Source organism: Poromitra crassiceps (assembly GCF_964638095.1).
Source record: "Poromitra crassiceps genome assembly, chromosome: 2".
NCBI lineage: Eukaryota > Metazoa > Chordata > Actinopteri > Beryciformes > Melamphaidae > Poromitra > Poromitra crassiceps.
The window spans coordinates 89535204-89557284 of NC_139624.1; the positions used below are offsets into that span (position 1 = coordinate 89535204).

The 22081-nt window shown below is 42.8% G+C and overlaps 2 protein-coding genes across 3 annotated transcripts in view; both read left to right on the forward strand.

Moving 5' to 3' along the window:
* Positions 1-1312, forward strand: part of LOC310794557 (leukocyte elastase inhibitor-like) — a 25050-nt gene extending 23738 nt beyond the window's left edge. For both annotated transcript variants that reach the window (XM_083656528.1, XM_083656529.1), the window contains one exon: positions 43-1312. In XM_083656528.1, the coding sequence (XP_083512654.1) occupies positions 43-269 (227 nt within the window). In that variant the 3' untranslated portion in view covers positions 270-1312. The remainder of the gene's footprint in view (positions 1-42) is intronic.
* A 4763-nt stretch (positions 1313-6075) lies between these two features.
* anks6 (ankyrin repeat and sterile alpha motif domain containing 6) overlaps positions 6076-22081 on the forward strand; it is a gene marked incomplete at its 5' end in the record, with an annotated part of 29628 nt that continues 13622 nt past the window's right edge. The window contains 8 exons of the mRNA XM_083658910.1: positions 6076-6407; positions 7903-8121; positions 11912-12134; positions 15933-16083; positions 19457-19501; positions 19903-20107; positions 20879-20985; positions 21799-21950. Of these exons, the coding sequence (XP_083515036.1) occupies positions 6076-6407; positions 7903-8121; positions 11912-12134; positions 15933-16083; positions 19457-19501; positions 19903-20107; positions 20879-20985; positions 21799-21950 (1434 nt within the window). The remainder of the gene's footprint in view (positions 6408-7902; positions 8122-11911; positions 12135-15932; positions 16084-19456; positions 19502-19902; positions 20108-20878; positions 20986-21798; positions 21951-22081) is intronic.

Here is a 22081-nt window from a genome sequence, read left to right on the forward strand (position 1 = left end):
ATGTTTTTCTCTCTTCTTCCTCCTCCTCTCTTCTGCCAACAGGCATGTCTCCGGCCAATGACCTGGTGTTGTCCAAGGTGGTCCACAAGGCCTTCGTGGAGGTCAATGAGGAGGGAACGGAGGCCGCGGCCGCCACCGCCGCCGTCATGATGCTGCGCTGCGCCATGCTCCCTGCCAGCTTCGTGGCGGACCACCCCTTCCTCTTCTTCATCCGACACAACCCCAGCATGAGCATCCTATTCGCCGGCCGATTCTGCTCTCCTGCGTGAGACTGAGCACCACGTCCGCTAGAGCAGTGTTTCTCCACCAGTGGGGGGAAATACAGTAAATCAAGGTGCAGGGCCGGCTGTAGTCATATTGGTGGCCTAGGTGATATTTAATTCTCCCCCCAAACCTACCCCATCACCACCGTGAACCACCAGCAAATTCTGATATATATATATTCTTAAAGTTATTATTGCACATTCTTAATTTCTCCCTTTCTTTACAAACTCCCTGATATCAAAGCTGTCACATTTATTTGTTTTCTCAGCAAGAGTCTTGACTTGTGATGAGGCAGTAATTAGGAAAGCCTGGGGAACCTAGATCTCTCTTGCTCTCTCTCTCCTCCTCCGCCAATTGAAAATGTCCAAAATGTCTCATCGGCTTTATTGGCTCGCGCTAGACACATGTCACATGGCTCTATACAGTATATAGCTGTTTGTGACATCACCGATGATGTCAGGCACAGTGCTGTGGCACCTATGACATTATTCCTAACATCGTGATCGCCGATGATGTCATCAGTGATTATGACATCACCAGATCATCGGCACTGTGAAGTGTTCGTGGCTCTGTTGATGTCATCGCTGTCCTGTGGCTCCCCATTGTGATGTCATACGTCACTATTCGCGGTAGCTCCAGGGAACCAGCCAGCCTGATTGGCCCTGGATTGGGCCCCTTGGCGGCTGCCCCGCCGTGAATAAGCACCTGAGCGGGAACCTTTCTAACACACATTGTCAGATTAATAATTCCTTACTGATCTGAGATTGCACTATGTGCCTTATCATGGAATTATAATTATTTTTTACTTTGTTATAACCATGTAAAAGTGCAATTATACATAGTTTTCCCCTATACACTTAGTTTCTTCTATAATGAATAGATTGAATGTAAAGAACAAGAGTTTACATGTGTCCTTATGCTTTTACAAATGGAATAAAAGAGTGTGGTTTGAATATATATTCTGTGTGATATTTTGTTATGTTATACAATATGGCTTATTACTATGGTATTTCTAAAGTACGTACGAGAAACAGTGGAACATTACTGGTGTGTGTCAAATAAACTCCTCAAAAAAAGTTCGGAAACGTTATTTATTTCGCTAGATTATTTCTCCCCTTTAATAATACCAATTGGTATTGTATTTTATATCGTTGGAAAGCCGGATTAGTCACCTTTACAACGAAATACAACTTGTAAGGATCGTGCATTTGTGGAATGAGCAACACAGCTAAACGTTTGGGTAGCGCCCCCCCCCCCAAAAAATTGCCATAATTCCCATATTCTTCTGTTGGTATTCACTCTTGTTTTGAGCTTCAAGTGCTGGCAGGTGTGTGCCAGTCACAGGTGTGTAACTGGCACCCGATATGGTGACCAGCATGAGGAGGTGCCAAGCTGTTGTGGCTGCGTATGGATCTAGAAATGGCCAATATGTGTTGTTTTTTCCTTATTACTGTGGGAGAGTGCAATCATCCAATCCACCAAGCACCTCAAAACAAGAGTGAATACCAACAGAAGAATATTGCAGGGGATTTTGGCAATTGTTTTGGGGGCGCTACCCACACGTTTAGCTGTGTTGCTCATTCCATGAATGCACGATCCTTACAAGTTGTATTTCGTTGTAAAGGTGACTAATCAGGCTTTCCAACAAAATTAAAATACAATATCAACTGGTATTATTAGAGGTGAGAAATAATCGACCGAAATAACATTTCTGAACTTTTTTTGAGGAGTTCATAATTGTATTAACCTGCATTGTTTTTGATAGTCTGCACTGGGAATCAATCTCAGAACCTTCAGCATGGGCAGCGGACACTCTAGCAAGGAGGCTAAAGCCATATGGCCCTAGTCTCTGTCTGGTTGTATGAAATATTTGAATCTCAGTGTGAATCCGCAATGCAGGTAGATAGAAGGATATTCATGTCAAGAAAAGACAGCGTTGCTAGTTCAATTACGTCACCTTGACATGTAGGCCAGGCCTAGCTAGTAAAGTCAAATTCCACCGCTAGAGGTCTCCCGAGCTGAAAGTCAGCAGTAGTGTCCAGTTGGATAAAGATAACCCGAGTAACACCGGATGTAGACGACTTGTCCTTCAAAATAAAGCTAGGAAGTCCCCTCTTCAATTTTTTTATAGAACCGCTGGCCCAATTAATCAGGCAGGAATCAACCTTAGAAGGCATCTACATAAATGGGAGAGAATATAAAATATCTCTGTATGCGGACGATGTATTGATCACAGTCAGGGAACCTGGCTCCAGTGTACCACTGCTGATGAACATCCTGAAAGCATACGGACAATATAATACTCTGGGTATGTCATTAACATGCATAAAACACAGGCCCTGTTATTTAATTATACCCCCACACAAGAACTTAAAGATAGATATAATTTTAATTGGCACTCCCCACATATAAAATATTTAGGTGTACATATACCAAAAGAACTATCATCACTAAACGACATTAACTATAATTATATTAATAAAAAAAAATATGATGACCTCAACAGATGGGACCACCTCCCACTTGAACTTGGTAACAGAATTAGAATGGTGAAGATGAATATTCTACCACGTCTACTATACTTATTCCTGGCTCTTCCAGTGGAGATTTCCCCCAAACAATTTAGAGAATGGAACAGACATATATCATGTTTTATTTGGAACAATAAGAAACCTAGGGTGAAATATACGACACTTCAATTACCAAAGGAGAGGGGGGGGCTTGCCCTTCCATGTTTGATGGACTACTATCTATCAGCCCAGCTGAGACCCTTAGTAGGCTGGTGCAATCCCACATATGTGGCAAAATGGAAAAACATCGAAACCTCTCTGATAGAGACTCCAATTCAATCATTACTTGGCCACCCTAACATGATAGGGGAATTGACACTGGCTTCAAACCCATGGGTTAACCTCTCACTTAAAGTGTGGAGGCAAGTGGTCAAGAGATTTCGGATTCAAAGAGAGATTAAGTTACTCTGCTGGCCAGCGTAAGACCCAGGTTTTGCACCAGCCTCTATGGACTCCAGATATAAAAGATGGTCTCAAAATGGAATAACAGCCCTCTGTGGAATAGTGGTGAACGGGGAAATAGATAGTTTCCAAAACCTGTACCAGAAATATGACTTAGACCCCAAATCAGACTTTTTTAGATACCTTCAGCTTCGCAGTTACTTCTGGACTAACATTAAAGATGCAAACACCGGGGAAGTGTCAATGATAACCAGAGTATTCATGGATGCTTATAACTCAGCGAGTAGTAAGGGTATCATAAGTAAATTATATCATGGTATTCGGACTCTGAATAAACACTCTACAGAGTACATAAAGCAAAGGTGGGAAAGGGAAATGCAAACAGATATAACAGAAATTATGTGGAGCAATGTCTGGGAAATTCAAACCACTTCCACAAACTCTTTAACATGGAGAGACTTTTGTTGGAAGAATATAATTTGCTTTTTTATCACTCCAAAACAGAAATCTAGACAAATGGGGACTCCACTGCCCTGCTGGAGATGTGGGGCAATAATGGTGGACCATGCTCACATATTTTGGTCTTGTCCTGACATTGGGCTATTCTGGAAGGAGGTGTCGAGGATAATCTCTGACACGTTGGGCTATGATGTTTGCTTTTCTTTTCCCACCCTATACCTCGGACTAGTTTCTGAGGATACCGAAAGAAATGATCTATATCTCCTGAAGATATTTCTGGCAGCTAGCAAGAAGGCCATCACGAAATGCTGGCTTCAGAAGCACCGCCCCCTGGTGGATATGTTTATAAACATTGTAGAACAACTGCACAGAATGGAGCAACTAACTTTTAGTCTGAGGTTACAAAAAGAAAAAGGGGAATCACTCTGGTACAAATGGACAGCTTTCCTAACTCATAGAACGGAGATGTCTGGGCCCTCTTGAGTGGGGGACAGAACGGACGAAGTGGAACATCAGCCTCTTCTCCACTGTTTCTGCCTGGAGTCTGTCTGTGGACTGTTCTAAGACAAGGGTTGCCAGGGACATCCTGCCGGCCCCTGGGCCAGACGTTGGACATGCCTGTTAAGTGAAATGACTCCTGCTATTACCCCGTTTTACATTTACTTTTTTCTTTTTGTCAAAATGTATTGTACAAAGTGATGTGCTGTGTATGTTGTGACCTCTCCTGACCTCCTGTTACATGTCTTTGCAAAAATTATGTAAAAATAAAAGTATTAAAAATAAATAAAAATAAAGCTAGGAAGAAAATGTATTTGTGTACCGTATTTTACTAGCCTGGTTAAAACCATCCGAATGAAAATAGACCAGCAGAACAAATACAAAGGAGACTGTGTACAGAAAACTCCTGCTGACCACTTCACACTGGTCAATAGGTGCCTCTCACCTGATTTGCCGCTCGGAAGACATCAATAGGAGAGATTATCAAGTATAGGTGACCCATTAATAATAGGATGATGTGGTTATGTGAATAGTAAAATGAAAAGGATAAAAAAAGACACACATCCAAAAAGCCCACTGGGTTGTGTGCTGGATCAAAATATACCTGTCATAGTGAGAAAGAAGAGATCTGCACACCTTTGGAGCTCCCGTTGAAGGTTTTTTATTTTACTTTTCGAGCCACACAGGCTCAGGACTCTGTGTGGCCCTAGGCTGTAAAATGTGTTTTTTCAAATATCAACAAGAGTGAAGTTTACTCATATTTGGGTTAGCCACTAGTTAGGCATGATCGAGGCACTACTGATGTACATGACTGCACTGAGTTTTCCCCAACGCACACATTAAAATTTGAATTTTTGAACAATATTTCAAAATGGGCACATTTTACTGTGTGGCCCTAGGCTGTAAAATGTGTTTTTTCAAATATCAACAAGAGTGAAGTTTACACATATTTGGGTTAGCCACTAGTTAGGCATGATAGAGGGACTACTGATGTACATGACTGCACTGAGTTTGCCCCAACGAATTAAAATTTGTATTTTTGAACAATATTTAGAAAATGGGCTCATTTTACTGTGTGGCCGTAGGCTGTAATTTTTTTTTTCAAATATCAACAAGAGTGAAGTTTACATATTTGATTTAGAGTGTAGTTTGTGTGACATCACTTCAATTTGTGTATTTGATCGATTTTGAATGAGGGCTTTTATTTTGAAAAATCCTGACCGGAAGTCAGAAATTCCTGCTCACAGCTCGCCTGACGGACAGAAAGAATGCCGCATTCATGTGCTCCTCGGATATATCGGATTTACGAGTTGTGAGCACATGGACGGCCCTTCAATGTCGTATTTACCAGTGGGAATTTCGAAGATTTCGATGCTACACGAGCTTCCGACGTTGTGACGTTGCATGAGAATTCGAGACTACAACAATGGCGGGAAGTATGGAGTCCGTGGCACCAATTGACTGTAAAAAGTTATATATTTTGTTATTCTGTTCATAGTAGCTATCATTTATTTTTAGTAGTTCCACATTATGGCCTATGTAGCTACCATAATGACTCACTTGCTTTTAGTAACTAATACACGCACCAGCCACGAGAAAACAAGTGTCCATGTTTGTTGCTCTTTCCGACCAAATCTGATATGTCCGAGGAGCACATGAATGCGGCAGAAGACCTAAAGTTTATAACGGAACCGGGGCATCGCCGTTTGCGAGTGCGAGAACGAGAAGGTTTCCCCCGCCCCGCCTCCCCCAAGAAGATGTGATTTAAGTCTGTAGAAGAAGAAAAGCAAGAGAGTCAACTTTCTTTCAACGCAGCCTACGTTGTGCGTCATGATTTTCCAAATTAACTTAGGCCGAGGAAAAGTTTTGGACCGTCGTTGAGATGAATTTTGGTGTCCCGGCCAATTCGCTTCTACTCTTCCGTGCCTGCGATGAAGGGGACTACGAGACGGCCCGGGGGATCCTGGAGCCCGGTAAGGAGTCTGGCTGTGGGAGGCAGAGCAGGCTGCGGTCAGAAGCGGGCTCCGAGTGCAGCCATGCCGCGGACATCTTGTCTCTGGTGCCGGTGGACTGTACCGATGAGGAGGGCAACACCGCCCTGCAGTTCGCCTCGGCCAGCGGCCACGAGAATCTGGTCCGCTTCCTGCTACGGAAAGGGGCCTCGGTGGATAGCCTGAACAACTACGGCTGGACCCCGCTGATGCAGGCTGCTAGGTGGGGCGCTGCCAACTGGAGCTCTGGAACTCCGCCAAACTCAATAAAAAAAAAATCTGTCAATTCCATGTATCTCGCCTAATACAACACTAATTCATTAAGAGCTTTTATAAATTCTGAGGGACCACTGTTAAATTCGGTATACGAGGGATCAGCCGAGCAGCATCTTGGTAAACAAACCGCGTCACTGGGTGGCAACGGCAATGGAACCCTATGGAGCCCAAGTGGCGCGAGGCGTGAGTGTCTGCTCTAGCCGGCTTGACTCTGTTTACATTTTATAAACTGCGACAGTTCACACAACTTTAACACGACATGCATATATTATACATCAAACTCTTGTGCTAATTCTGCTCTCACTCAGAATGTCAAAATATAAGAGATGTGATGTAAGCTGACGATGTGATGTCGTTATATTTTTTGAGATATTAACGTTTGTTTGACACAACTCATACATTTCTGGGTGTCAAGTGACGTCACGCTGATTCGTCCTATACACCTTATTCACCACGCCCACTTTAGCATATTGTGTAACAAGGTCATGTCAATGTCAAACCAACCAAAACATTAACCCAGTGTTTGAGAAACTGCTGCATGAGGTTTTATATCAACTACTACTACTTCCTGCTTGGTAAATGACATCAAATACATATTTTAATAATGGTTTGATTGGTTGACACAGCATGCATAGTTAATGAGCTTGCCTGCAAGTGGAAGAAAGAAAGGACAAACTCAGGCATTGCTCTCCTCCTGACCTAACAGACCGGTGAGAGCAGCAAATACGAGGAATCAGCGCGACATCACGACCCCGCAAATCCCTGGAAGCGCGGCAGAACTAGTATGAGTTGTGCCAAACAAACGTTCATATCTCAAAAACTAGGCTACATGACATTGCTTAGCCTATATTTTGACATTCTGAGTGCGAGCAGAAGTAGCTCAAGAGTCTGATGTATAATATATGCATGTCATGTTAAAGTTGTGTGAACTGTCCCAGTTTTTAAAATGTAAACAATAGCCAGGGCTAGAGTGAGACATTCAAGGCTGGCTCCATAGGGTCCCATTGTCGTTTTCCCCCAGTGACACGGTTTGTTTACCAAAATGCTGCTCGGCTGATCCCTCCTATAGGCTGATTGCTGGTGAAAAACTACGATATTAGGGCTGCAACGATTATTTTCATTGTTGATCAATTATTTTCTCAACTACAGGTAATCGATTTGTTTGGTCTATAAAATGTCAGAAAATGGTGAAAAATGTCAATCAGTGTTTTCCGAAGCCCAATATGACATCCTCAAATGTCTTGTTTTGTCCACAATGCAAATATTCAGTTTACTGTCATAGAGTAAAGAAACCTGAAAATATTCATATTTAAGAAGCTGGAATCAGAGAATTTTTACTTTTTTTCTTCTTAAAAATGACTCAAACCGATTAATCGATTATCAAAAAATAGTTTGCAATCGTTGCATCTCTACAATAATGCAGTTATCTCTCTCCTCCCCAGGTTCGGTCACCTGACTGTAGCCCACATCCTCCTGGAGAACGGGGCAGAAATGAATGGACGTAACCGGCTGGGTGCTAGTGTCCTGACTATGGCAGCCCGTGGGGGACATACCCATGTGGTCAAGCTCCTCCTGGAGGGCGGCGCCTATGTCGACGACTACGATCACCTGGCTGTTGCCACGGAGGCAGTCAATAATGGCAACAACAACAACAGCTGCAGGTAATTTATATGCCGCACGTTACAAGGAAATTTAGTTACACATTTACACATATTCAAGATATTGGCTCTTATGCTGTTTATAGGCTGTTTATATGCACATTTAATAACCTGCTATGATTAAACTGAATTTCTGCACCTCTGGATTCTCCACTAATTTACCTTCAAATTAAGCGAGTTACAACTACACTGAAACAGGAAAATATATGAGGGATCAGGATGTTGGTAAACAAACGGCTTCAACAGACTTCTGGGTGCAACTGCCATTCGTTTTAAGCAGCAGTTCAGGGTGAAATCATGTCTTATTTTGAACTGTAACTACTCCTTCATACTTTAAAGGAGAATTCCGTTTTTTTTTACACCCTGGACCTTATTTCCAGCTTTAAATATGATGTTTAAGCAGGGCCGCTGCTGGCCATTTGGGTGCCCTAAGCGTAATTGTTTTGTGGTGCCCCCCCCCCCCCCCCCGCAAAACTTTCAATAACTGTCAAACGAAAGACTGCAAAATCATTAATTATGAACGATACTAGTGTATCTCACATTACATTACATGTGGCAAACAAACAATTGTTAGAATTACTGTACATGTCAGCAAACAAGCAATTGTTAAACTGTACATGCAAGCAGGGGCGGACTGGGATCATAATTCAGGCCGGGCATTAGATACCAAGCAGGCCAGGCCGATACGGGCCAACGTGTGTGCCGGCATCCGAAGGGTGGCGGCGAAAAATTTGGGCTGTTTGAAGCCCAATTTGGGCCGTTTGAAGCCAGATTTGGGCTGTTTGAAGCCAGATTTGGGCCGTTTGAAGCCCGATTTGGGTCGTTTGAAGCCAGATTTGGGCCAGTTGGAGCCAGATTTGGGCCGGTTGAAGACATATTTGGGCCGTTTGAAGCCCAATTTGGGCCGTTTGAAGCCAGATTTGGGCTGTTTGAAGCCAGATTTGGGCCGTTTGAAGCCCGATTTGGGTCGTTTGAAGCCAGATTTGGGCCAGTTGAAGCCAGATTTGGGCCGGTTGAAGCCAGATTTGGGCCGTTTGAAGCCCAATTTGGGCCGTTTGAAGCCCAATTTGGGCCGAGTCCAATTTTACAATGAGATGCACCCACTTTAACCCTGAATAAAGTAATAAAACCACTAGTAAACCAGTAGGCGGCGCCTGGCCTGCTGTTCAGTGAGTGGCCTGACTGAGGGCACCAATTTCTTTTTTTTTTTGTGCCCTCAGTCACATGATGCCCTACGCAGTCTGCGTACTCTGCGTATAGGGTGCGGCGGCCCTGTGTTTAAGTCACTATGACAACTTTGGTTTGATTAGTATCAGCAGAAACGATAATCAGCTTGAACTGCAACCTGAAAACGAGGAAAACAGGGCATGGGAAGTATTCTACAGGCGGCCATTGAATTCAAATGAATTGTCTATATTCTACAAAACTGATAAATATGAGTGTATATCAAGCTAACCTACATAACAACTAGTCTCGACGCCAGACCCATGAGAGTTCATACGCTGATACACTATGTTACTGCATGCTGCAGATCTCTCTCTGGGTCTGGGACACTTTCCCTCAGAGGGCTGGTTATGGGAGGGAACCGTTCACTTGGCCAGTGATATGCCAGTGATGGCTTCAGTCATCTCCAATCAGTAATGACTTTGCGATCAGACAACACGGGAGGCGCAGCCTATTTTTCGAACCGCTCTCTCATCGGTGCTATGACCTGTCACTCATTCAATTTCAACCCGCCTTAAAAACCAGCAGTGTCTGTGAAGTGGCACAGACTAATTTATGTAGTATGCGGAGCGCAGCGATTCAACGTAATATTTGAGTCTGGGGAGAGACTACATAACAGCTAACTACAGTGAGTGAACCCTGCAAGTCACCCGAGTGTACTTGTTTTCTTCTTCTTCTGTTTGGTTTTATGGTGGAACAGAAGAAGAAGAAAAGAAGTACATCCAGGTGACTTATGGCTGATTTATACTCCATTTTCATACGTAAATAGATGCGTCCGTTTCAAACGTTATTATCGTCACTGCCCACATACTTCCATGCCTCTTTCAGGTTGGTATCATGTTAAGCAGTACATCCACCAGTGGGCAGTAGAGAGTCAAATGTATGAGTGTGTATGTGGTTTTGCTCCGTTTCATGCGTATCCGTAAGCATTGAGATGACGGACAGAAAACGCACGAAATGAACGCAGAGTATTACGTCTTTAAAGTAGAGTATAATTTGGCCTTTACAGGGTTCACTCACTGTAGTTAGCTGTTATGTAGCTTAGCTTCAAGATTCAAGATTTTTATTGTCACTCCGTAGTAAAAGTATCACGTGTGAAATTCTTGTGCTGTAGACTCCGTTACAACATAGTGCAAATAACAGTATAACAGTGCAAAAACAGGGCATATAGATGCAGTAAAACAAGAGAAACAACAAGCAATAACAGTAAACGTTTCCTTTTCTTTTCTAGCATAGACACCTTAAAACATAATTAAACATTCTGTTTGCACAGGTGCAAATAACATAGGCATAATTATCATATGTAATGGTAGCAGCGACTACTTGATTGTTTATTTGTATGTGTTAAGGAGTCTCGTGGCCTGCGGGAAGAAACTGTCCCTCAGGCGATTTGTTCGTGCTTTTGGGACCCTGTATCTCCTCCCTGAGGGTAACAGGGAGAACAGGCTGTTGTGGGGGTGGTATGTGGTGGCGGAGAGGGCGAGGAGAGGAGGGGGGGAGGTGTGTGTGTGTGTGTGTGGGGGGGGGGGGGGGTGGCTGCGAGGGGTAGGAGAGGGGGGGGGGGGGGGGGGGGTGAGGGGCACTCTGGCAGAGGGGTCAAACCTTGCGTAGAACGCGTTGAGTTCGTCCGGCAGGGTGGGTGTTATGTTTGGGTTTTGTTGTTTTTCCCCTTTGAAGTCTGTAGCAGCATGGAGTCCACTCCATAGATGTCTGGGGTTGTTAAAGCTTCATATACACTGATGATATTACTGCTGGTTTTCATGACTTGCACAATCTCAGTTTTGAGGAGAATCATGGGCAAAGTTATTTAGTTGAAACACAGCAGGAAACCTTGGTACCACCAAGTCATCTTATATGCTAGCTAGGTGAAACAGTGCTTCTTGGAAAGTATATGAGGCAGACAGCTCAATAATACATGTAATAATAATGAACTTTTTATTTATTTATATATTTTATTTGAGCTTTCAGAACATGAAAACAGAACATAAACATAAAAACCAAAACAGGCTGATACACAGGAAAAAGGAAAAATATAAACTATTGTCAAAATAACGACTTGGCTGCCAGCAGCGTAGTGTGCTCATGTACTTATGAGAGATGGTTTGCATGGAATCACATGCAAGGCCAGAAATGGGTCCCAAATAGTGGAAAACTTCCCAAGTGCGTTGGTCCTCAGGAACCTGAGTCTCTCCATGCGCACAACTGAGACCATGTCCATGAGCCACAACTGAAAGGAAGGAGGAGAGGGAGACTTCCACTCCTTCAGAATAAGTCTCTTGGTGACAGTCATCCCCAGTGTCAGGGACTGTTGCACAGCCGTGGGGAGGAGCAGTGGGGATTCAGAGCAGCCGAAGATGGCGAGTTCCGCCTCCGGTTGAAGGGTTATTTAATAGGCCTTAGAGTACCAGTCAAATACTTTGGCCCAGAATCCGGATAATAATGAACTTTGTTAACTCTGCTTTTAGATAAGTGCTATATAAATAAAATGCATCAAGTGCTTTATAGGAAGATATCAAAGCAGTAATAGAGCATTACATGTAAGGAGCTGAGTACCTCTCTGCTTCCACAGCACCACAGGTTTTGGAGGCAGTGAAGGCTGTGTGAGTGGTGGACTGGGGGGCTGTGGAGGAGGAGGAGGCAGGGACTTCATGGACATCACAGCCCTGCTGGTGGGCTCCCAGCATGGCCACGAGGCAGCGGTGCGCCTGCTGCTGGAATGGGGCTCCGACGTCAACTTCTCCCAGAAGACCACCGGCTGGGGAGCACTGATGCTGGTCACACTCTGTGGGAAGGTGGGATGGATGGATGATGGATGGATGGATGGATTGATGGGGATTGTGGGTATCTGCTGGGTATGCTAACTCATTGAGTGCCACGGACGTCGATCGACGTCAAAGTAAATAGTGACGTAGAGTGCCACGGACGTCGATCGACGTCAAATGCGTTTTTTGACGGTGGGACGTGGATCAAAGCCTCCTGGATCTCCTGTACAAATATTGTAGCTTTTGGAAGTGTATAAGTAAGGGATAATGTATTGTGAGCCAGTGATTACTGGCGAAATAATGACCGACAGGTGAATGATTGAGCCCGACGCGCAGCGGAGGGCTTAATCATTCACCTGAAGGTCATTATTTCCAGTAATCACCGGCTCACTATACATTATCCCGCTTAGAACACGGCCTACAACTAAATTATTTCAGTAATCTGACAAAAATAATTATTCAAATAGATTTTTTAATAGCGTTTTCAACGACAAAGCGGTTTCATTCGTAATTGGCACACAAGACACCACAGCTGCAACTGGTTGGCCTAATTAGTAGTGTCTGCAGACAAAATGCTCTTATCAACTGATTAATCCAGGTGTGGCAGAGCAGCGGTCGGTTGTCGAGAAATAATGACCGGTGAATCTTGTTGATTGACCAATCAGAATCGAGTATTCAAGAGAGCCGTGTTCTAACCTATTTTACAGACCCATTAGGTGGCGACAGTGCTCTCCAGATTAGAGGAAGGTCCGGAAAACTGCAGGAAAAACCCCCGTGATCAAAGAGAAACCGCTCATGCTGCAGCCAGAGCCATATAGATGGCTCTGACTGCACTCTGACTGCAGCTGATGCTGGCTGCCAACAGCAGTCAATCCGCGCACACAACTGAGCTCCTCTGCCTCTGTCTGTCTGTCTGCATAGTTTCTTCACACGATTAGCCGCCAGAAAGGCAGCACCCGACGCCGAAGGGCCAAACCTTTCCCTCCAGTCCGGTTTGGCATTTCCTTGTCGCGCTGGGAGCCGGCGCAAAAAAGCGGAGCCCTCCGAAAATAGACTGGGTGCGTGTGGGGAGGAGTTTGCAGCTGAGGGGGGGAGAGGGGGGTGGGGCACGCATGCACCACACAACTACACCACGTCACTACATCAGAAAATATTATCTTCAGACTCAGAATGTGCTTGAAATGCTGCATTTCACAAAAGGCGGAATAACTCAGCTTCTAATTTGAAAAGTGTATTTTTGCTCAAAACAGCCTATCTTCTCCGGCTCATAACTAAAGAACGGAAAATGGGATCAATAAACTTTTTTTTGCAGATGATAGAAGAGAGTCTCCTCATTCTTTGTGCGTGTTCGGTGTTTACATAGTAATATCACACAATATTCTGTGGGCCTCGAGAAATCACTGAAAACGCTCTGAAACTCTGGCACTGGGAGCGTCCGTTCTCCAAAAGTGGCTTGCACTCAATGAGCTAAGGTATAGTCTACTTCAGAGGTTCTCAAATGTTTTTCAGCCAAGGACCCCTTACAAGATAGAAAATATACCGGGGACCCCCTCATTCTGATTTGTGATTTTGGGCTAAGCTTAATTTTTTCCACGGTAACGTGCTTGACTTTTAATTTGATAGGTTTGTTATTAGAATGTAATCCATGAACCATTTTAGATTTAAAGCATAAACTATTTTCGTTGAACTATGAAGATTTTGCAAAAAAAAATAAATCTATATATTTTTTTGTTATTACATTACATTTACCGTACATTACGTCATTTAGCAGACACTTTTGTTTTGTCCAAAGCGACTTACAATATCACAATTTGTCAACAGTACAGAAAACCACTATGCAACACAATCAATGACAGCCAAGATATTTTGATAGACTAGCACCATGTAGGAAGTAGTTTGAGAAGGAATAAGTAACATGTAGCATTTTTTTTTTTTTTTTTTTTAACCTGAAAACTTTTCGCGGACCCCTGGCAAAGTGCCACGGACCCCCATTTGAGAACCACTGGTCTACTTAAGTGGGTCCATATTTGGTCTTGTCGTTTTTATAATCGTAACGATGAGCAAAGGTCAAGGGGAAATCCCCAGAAATGTATATGGAAGCAAAACAAAACAAAAAATCTTATCACGGGAATATTCAGGGTCAAGGTTGCTTCTAAGTTGATAGTTTAGTGACCGTCTTTTAACAATTTGTCATCACTCATCAGTCATTGCGCCACTTTGTACCCATACATTTAGTCAATATACGTTTTATAGGTTTCGGAAGTTTTAATGTCAAATTTGATTAGATGCAGAGACTTTGCCATAGCCTTAGGGTGTAGTCAAGTGAATTGATGCACCTGTGTGTGTGGAGGTGGACTCCTGAAATGCTGATCTGTTTTGGCAATCAGTTGGGGAGATGAGAACGCCCCAAATGGACTTGGATGAGCACCAAAACAAATACTCTCTGCTCCAGAGAGGTGATCTCAGGCCACACAGGACTGATTCATTTGAAGTTAAAGAAGTGATCTCAGGCCACTAGGGGTGTCACAATATATCGTCCCACGAAATTTCGCGATAGTAAAACGTCACGATATGTATCGTTGAGATGAAATCTCATATCGCGATTTTATTTTTTATTTTTTAAATAGACTAAGAAACGTCTTTGTTTGTTGAAGTTCAATGTGTGGAAAGTAGTTCAGTTGAACAAGTCTCTGAAGAGACACATGAGAAGTTATACAGGAGAGAAACCATTCAATTGAGTTTCTGGCAAAACTGTTTACTTGACAGGAAAAACTGAAGATGCATAAAAAAAAGAAAAGTCTTGTTGTTTGAGTTTGAAGAAAAACTGAAGATGCATAATGAGAATTTATACTGCTGAGAAACCTTTTAGTTCAAAGTAAATCTAAGTGACGGTGTAACTCATTCTATTTCAAGATAAGCCTTATCTCCAATCTCATGTTTTTTCTAGTTGTTATTGTAATAACAATTTCCCACAACAGCATGTTTTGTATTTGTGCATTTCAAATAAAATACTACTTTTCCAGTCATATATTGTCATTATTCAAGTTTAAAAAAATATTGTTAAAATCGTATCGTATCGTATCGTTATCGTGAACCCAGTATCGTGATACGTATCGTATCGTGAACTGAGTGTATCGTGACACCCCTACAGGCCACACAGGACTGATTCATTTGAAGTCAGAGCTGATCTCAGGCCACACAGGACTGATTCATTTGAAGTCAGAATGTGCAAAAGTCAGATGGACCTCTCGTAATGTTTTGGTTTTTGTGTGTAGTTTGTTGAAAATAACAAAATGATACTAAACAAAAGTTAAACAAATCACATAAATAATCAGTCACTGGCAGTGAACTTGGCAACTGAAACAAGATAAAGTGGAAAAATCAGATTCTGCTTGTTTATACTTGGCGGAATTTTTTCTTCCCTAGTAAATGACGACACCACACAATCACATGACATTGTTGATAAACCATTTCATTTGGCAGTGGGAACTGGGAAACATAACCTAACCTTTGAAAAGTGGTATCAGTAACACTTTGACTTATTGGTTTGGACCATTTGAGACAAACTAGTAGATGAGAGAGACAACCTAAAGCCTAAAAAACCTAAAACTCTCCACTCCAAGTATTGCTGATGAAAACATGTTGCCAGTTATTGAATCAGTGTTACAACAAAAGATTATGTTGTAATACCAGAACTGACAACCACATCTGCTCAATTCCAGGTACATTTGAGTCACAAAACCCTGGTGTAAGATTCAAGAACAACAATTTCTGCTGTTGCTGAGATTTTGCTAATAAAAAATAAAATAAAATGTGTGTGTTTTGAAGGTGGGCGTGGCTCAGCAACTCGTGGAGCGCGGGGCCGACCCAGACCGGGTCAACGTTCTGTCCAAGACGGCCTTCGAGCTCGCCCTGCAGCTAAAACAGAGAGACATCAAAGACTACCTTGACTCCATCACCACCGTACGACCTCTGACAGGTGTGTGTGTGTGTGTGTGTGTGTGTGTTTCAGGGTTCCCACGGGTCCTTGAAATCCTTGAAAGATGGTGAATTTGTGAGAGAAAAAATCAAGGCTTTGAAAGTTTTGGAAAATAGACCCAAATACACAAGGGTCAGTGAAAGTGTTTGAATTTATGTATTTTGTGCAAGAATAGAGACACTGCATGAAATAGGCCACGCCCATCACAAGGGAAATCGCTCCGTTCACTCCCATAGACCAGCATCATTTTCCTTGAATTAAACATAGCTAAAAGCTGTTGTGTGGTGGGCTGTGCACACAACAAATGTAAAAAATCGCCAGTTAAAGTTTTTTTGTACTCCTGAGCAAAACAAGGAAGCCATTGAGAATTGGCGAGAAGAAAAATGTGGATCTAGCTGTCAAGGAAGTAAGTTGGAGTGTTCATCTTCCGTATATACGATCTTTTTGTGCAACACGCAACCATGCACCGTGCACCGTGCGACATAGGAGAATGCCAGGAGTGGAGGGGGGATTTCTGTTTCCCCCCGTTTTGGGCGTGGTTTCTGAATGATGATGCGCTCCGCAGTGTCTTTATATGAATTGAAGTTCTTTTGATTATTATTATTTTTTTTTAACTTAACGTTAGTAAATAGGTTTAACGCAAGTTGAGAAGTGTTCACACATTCAAGCCCCTCTCCCTCTTCAATAGTGTTGTAACAGTAATGAACCTTGATCTGTGTCTCAAACTATATGCTGTGTTGGGTCCTTGAATTTGAGGGAATTTGGCCTGGAAAGTCCTTGAATTTGATGTGTGAGAAGGGTGTGTGTGTGTGTGTGTGTGTGTGTGTGTGTGTGTGTGTGTGTGTGTGTGTGTGTGTGTGTGTGTGTGTGTGTGTGTGTGTGTGTGTGTGTGTGTGTGTGTGTGTGTGTGTGTGTGTGTGTGTGTGTGTGTGTGTGTGTGTGTGTGTGTGTGTGTGTGTGTGTTTTGTTTCAGCTTAGTCTGGAGGCTTTGCACTGCATTTAACACGGAGGTGAGAGCGAAACTGTTTGTCACTTTTCCAAAGGAACAAGTAACACCTTCACACACTCAGCCTCATTGATGTCTATGGGCTTGTCACAGGAGCCTCTTCTAAACATGAACTGTGGATCAGAACCGTAGAATCAGGTGGTACAACTATCCCCCGCAGCTACCCTGCTAGACATGACTCAATAAACCACTTCATCACTTTCTACACATGGGGAGAAGCTCCCGCGTGGTTTGGGGCACAGTGCTGCTGCTAACCTAGCCTACTGCAGAGGAAAGGTACAGAATAGGCTACAATGCTCTGCTCTGCAAACAACAAATAACGTATCACTGCATGTTTAGAAACGGCTAGGGTAAGACAGGGTTTACACCACTTTACCTGGAGTTGTGTTGCTATCAATGTATTTTGAAGTATCGCATTCGAAAAGGTTGATTGAAACTGCAAAATTAAAAACAAAAATCAAAACTTACTCAATTTTTCACTCAGTTTTTAGGCTTGCTTGAGGTGGTTTTTGTCTTTTTAGAAAATGAGTTAACACGTTCACTGCCAATGACGAGTTGACTCGTCAAAAAAAATCCAACGGTTGACTGCCAATGACGTCAAAACATTTTTTGACGGTGGGACGTGGATCAACGCCCCCCACGTCTCCTATAAAAATATTGGAGCCACCGAACGTGTACAACCCATTCCACCGACCCACTAAGTGGCGACAGTGCTCTCCAGACTAGAAAAAGCCGAGCCAAAACTGCAGGGGAACGCGCGAGGAAACCATTCTCATACTGTAAAATGGATTGGCGAAAACGCTTTCGCTTTCGCGCATTATCGCGCTGGGAGCTGGCGGTGGGGGATTGCAAATTTGCATAATAGATTATGCGTGCAACACACTTTGAAACACCGGCTGAAAGCCCACAATCGCACGCAGCTTCATTGCAGCTGAGCTCACAACCGAAACGACTCATGCAGACTCGCCCAAAGAGCAGCCGCCAGCAGCCAGGCAGCACAGACAGGCAGAGCCTCGCTTGTGACAAACGCTGCAAAGACACAAGAGACACACCCACGGAGGGAGGAGTTTGAAGGAGAGGGCGGGTTTCCTGCTGCTATGGAGGAAATTACTGTTCAAAACTATTGTTTAGATGTCTGACGTCTTACGCCAAAAATAAATGGTTAAAGTGACTGTTCTATCGAATTTCACAAAAAGCCATTTATCTCAGAATCAATTTTCAGACGCTGAAACCATGCTGTATTCTACTGCTAATGCCTACATAACTACTAACTCTACAAACTAACTATTTTAGACAGAGAAAGCACACATTCTATTAGTTCTTTTGAGATCATTTGTGTTCACAAAATCTTAGCAGAAAAGAATCCTCGGCTCTTGAAAGATGAGCCAGAATCCTCAAAAAAAAAACTTGGCAGAACCTACCTACAGTATTGAAAAAACGGCTGGCAGTGAATGTGTTAATGTGCAAAAATGGAAACACCTTTTTGGAATAAGTCATCAGCTGAAGCTGTGTTTTGCACAGCGGGCAGCTTGTCACGTTGCTACGATGCGTTCTGCTGGGTGCCCGACCGCCACCGGCTCAACAAACAGCCCGATAATCCTGTTGCCTGATAAAGCCTTTTGCACGCTGACTTTTCTGTGTGCCTCTTGTTTCCCAGATATATGGCGAGCATTGTAGAAAGGGCACGGCCCAGTTGTAACACTTTCAATTTGATCCAGTTCGTGCAGATGACCTATAAAGAATTTCCATAATTGCTGTCGAGATGGGAGTTTTAAGTCTCTGTGAATAATGAAGCTGCCATTTGTAATTGTTTTAGGTCTTGACTATGAACTGATTTGACACTGTCTAATCATAGTTGCAGTCCAGTTTGTTTGTTCATTTGTTCTTTCGTTCCTTTCTTTCTTTCTTTCTTTCTTTCTTTCTTTCTTTCTTTCTTTCTTTCTTTCTTTCTTTCTTTCTTTCTTTCTTCTCTGTGTGCAAGTTCATAATGTGTTGTGCGTGGTGAATTGCAGTTTTCAGTATTTGAGTAAGTAACACACATTGGCTTGTGCTGGTGTCTCTGTGGTTTCTGGTCAAACGGCACTATTGTGTCAGCCTCTTTCAGTCTGTCACAGCTCTGTTCTGTTCTTTCAGTCTGTTACAGCTTTGATCTGTTCTGTTCTTTCAGTCTGTTACAGCTTTGATCTGTTCTGTTCTTTCAGTCTGTTACAGCTTTGATCTGTTCTGTTCTTTCAGTCTGTTACAGCTTTGATCTGTTCTGTTCTTTCAGTCTGTTACAGCTCTGTTCTGTTCTTTCAGTCTGTTACAGCTTTGATCTGTTCTGTTCTTTCAGTCTGTCACAGCTCTGTTCTGTTCTTTCCTTCACAGACGATGAGAAGAGGAGGCCGGATGTGTTCAGTGCCCTCAAGTTGGGTGGGTGAAGTTGACCACCGCCGCACAGAAATAATAAAAATAACATTATGATATTTTGCTTTTAATATGTAGGGCCATATGATTTCTGCAATGCAGAAAAAACGGACAGAATCATGGAATTTGGTAATAGAAATGGAATCAACTGTAAAACATGGAATATTGCACACTTTTCCATAATTTGGCTTAAATTGAGCAAAGTAGTTAAGTAGGCCTAAATATCAAAATCAAAACGAATCAAACCAATCAAAAACTATTATTGTAGTAACCTAAGTAGTTTCATAATTGTAAAATAGGCCTAGAGAGAAAAAATAAAATAAATGTGTAAGAGGTGATTGGATTGTACAAAACATACAAGATACACATCTATATTGAAATCATATGTTTGTGTGTGTTGTACCCAGGGAATTCCCAGCTAGTCAAAGAGATCTTGGAGGAGGACCCCGCCCAGGTGAATTCGTCCAATCAGGAGGGAGCATCGCCTCTGATGATGGCAGCGGTGAGCGGCCAGATAGAAGTGGTGCAGTTGATGGTGGAGAAGAATGCTGACATCGACAAACAAGATGGCGTCCACGGGTGGACAGCTCTGATGCAGGCCACCTACCACGGGTATCTATCTCTCTATCTATTAGGGATGGGCATTTCTAGCAAAAACACTAGTCGAAATTTGCTGGGCCAAAGTCGACTTTTTATCGAAATTCGCCTACCCCTAAAAAAATAAATAATAATAATAATAATAATAATAATAATAATAATAATAATAATACAATAATAATAATTGTGAGTCAAATTTTACATGGTCTCTCCTGATTCTAAGTATAGTTGAATTGGTTGGTTTGAGCAAGTAAAACAATTTTTATAAGCATTTTACGAAAGGTCTATGGAAAAATGAATGGCGGATGAAATCCCATGGACAGGGAGTGGGTGACTTTGGCACTCTTGTCATTAGGCAGCCAGACCTCAGCCTATGTTAGCCGTTAGCAACGTTAGCATTAGTGTAGTGCCGAGATGGCCCATGGAACAGTAGACATAATATCAACTTTTCTTCATGCAGTAACAAGCCTTGAAACCTTTCCCTTGTGGCTGAGTGTTGCTGTAATATAGACAGTGACCATTTCTACTATGTTTCTAGCATTTCTAGAGCTACTGGGTGCTGCTACTGTCAGCTGAGCCCAGAAAGCCGTTCTGCTCCAATGCACACTGCGCACTGGTGAGACAGGCGGCAGTAAAAAAAAAATATATATATATATAAATAATAATTAAATAAGCGATTTTCGACTTTCAATAATAAAAGTCGATCTTGATAATAAAAACGATTATTTGAAAATTCAAAAATCTATCTATCTACTGTATCTATCTATCTCATCTTTCCTCCTCCAGTAATAAGGACGTTGTGAAGTACCTGTTGAATCAGGGGGCAGATGTCAACCTGCGAGCCAAGAATGGATACACAGCCTTTGACTTGGTCATGCTGCTGAACGACCCAGGTACCTCCACCCTCATCTCTCTGTTTTGGCATTTTACCACAGCTTGGATCAGTTGGCTCCATGCCAAACCATTCCTTCCTCCCTTGCTTTTTTTTTTGCTGCCATGCGTCATTGTTTTCTGATCATTTGATAATTTTCCACAAATCATGTCTGTTCTTCACTGAGTACTAGTAGTATCTAATTAAAAAAGTAAGCAAAAGTTGGAATATTAAAGTTGAACCTTATCTATGAATGATCACACCATAGCTGTGAATTTTCACATCCCATAATCCTCACATGCAATGAAATTTACATGTTGCATGAACTTACTTCCAGGTTCTCTGTTAAGTTAGTTTGTATGGACTGGTATAATGCAGTGTTTTATGGCGATATACATAAGTCATTGTTTCCATGATTGTAAGACATGCGCATGCGCATACTCGAATGCCGATAAAGGTAATTGTTTTCTATATACCATGTTTGTATGTAATGTTATAAGCTATGTTGCTAATGTTACTGTATTTCCTGGAAGTTTGCTGTCCTCAAACTGAGAAGCACCTGATTCAGCTGCATTTTGCTGGAAGTTGTGCGGAGAATCCTTTTTTCTATGTTACTGTATTTACAAGGAAGACATGAAGGCAGCTGATCAACTAGGGAGCCACAGAGCTGAGATCACGCTTGACTGAAACAGAAACTGAATTACATCTATATGTCATCATCACCAGAAATGCACCATGGGACTGGACAGAACCCCGAACTTTTGTCAATCCTTCCCCTGAGTCACTGATTCACTCCCTACCTATTATGTTCCTTGTTGTGCGTGGATGTGGTCAGACACAGAGTTGGTGCGTCTGTTGGCGTCGGTGTGTATGCAGGTGGACAAGGAGAAGTCCAAACACCGCGGCAGAGCCTCCATGACTCGCTCCAAAAGCCGCCACTCCCTCAACAACGTGCCTGTGCCGCCTGACGACAGGGGAGGCCTTAAGGTAAAGCAGAAGTCTAAGGCCATGTTCAGACTAGGAGGCCAAATCTGATTTGTGAACTTTAGTGACCTATTAATGATTCTATCCAGATTGGTTTTATGAGTCTGGACGCTCCGCGCCAACCGGGTTGCCAA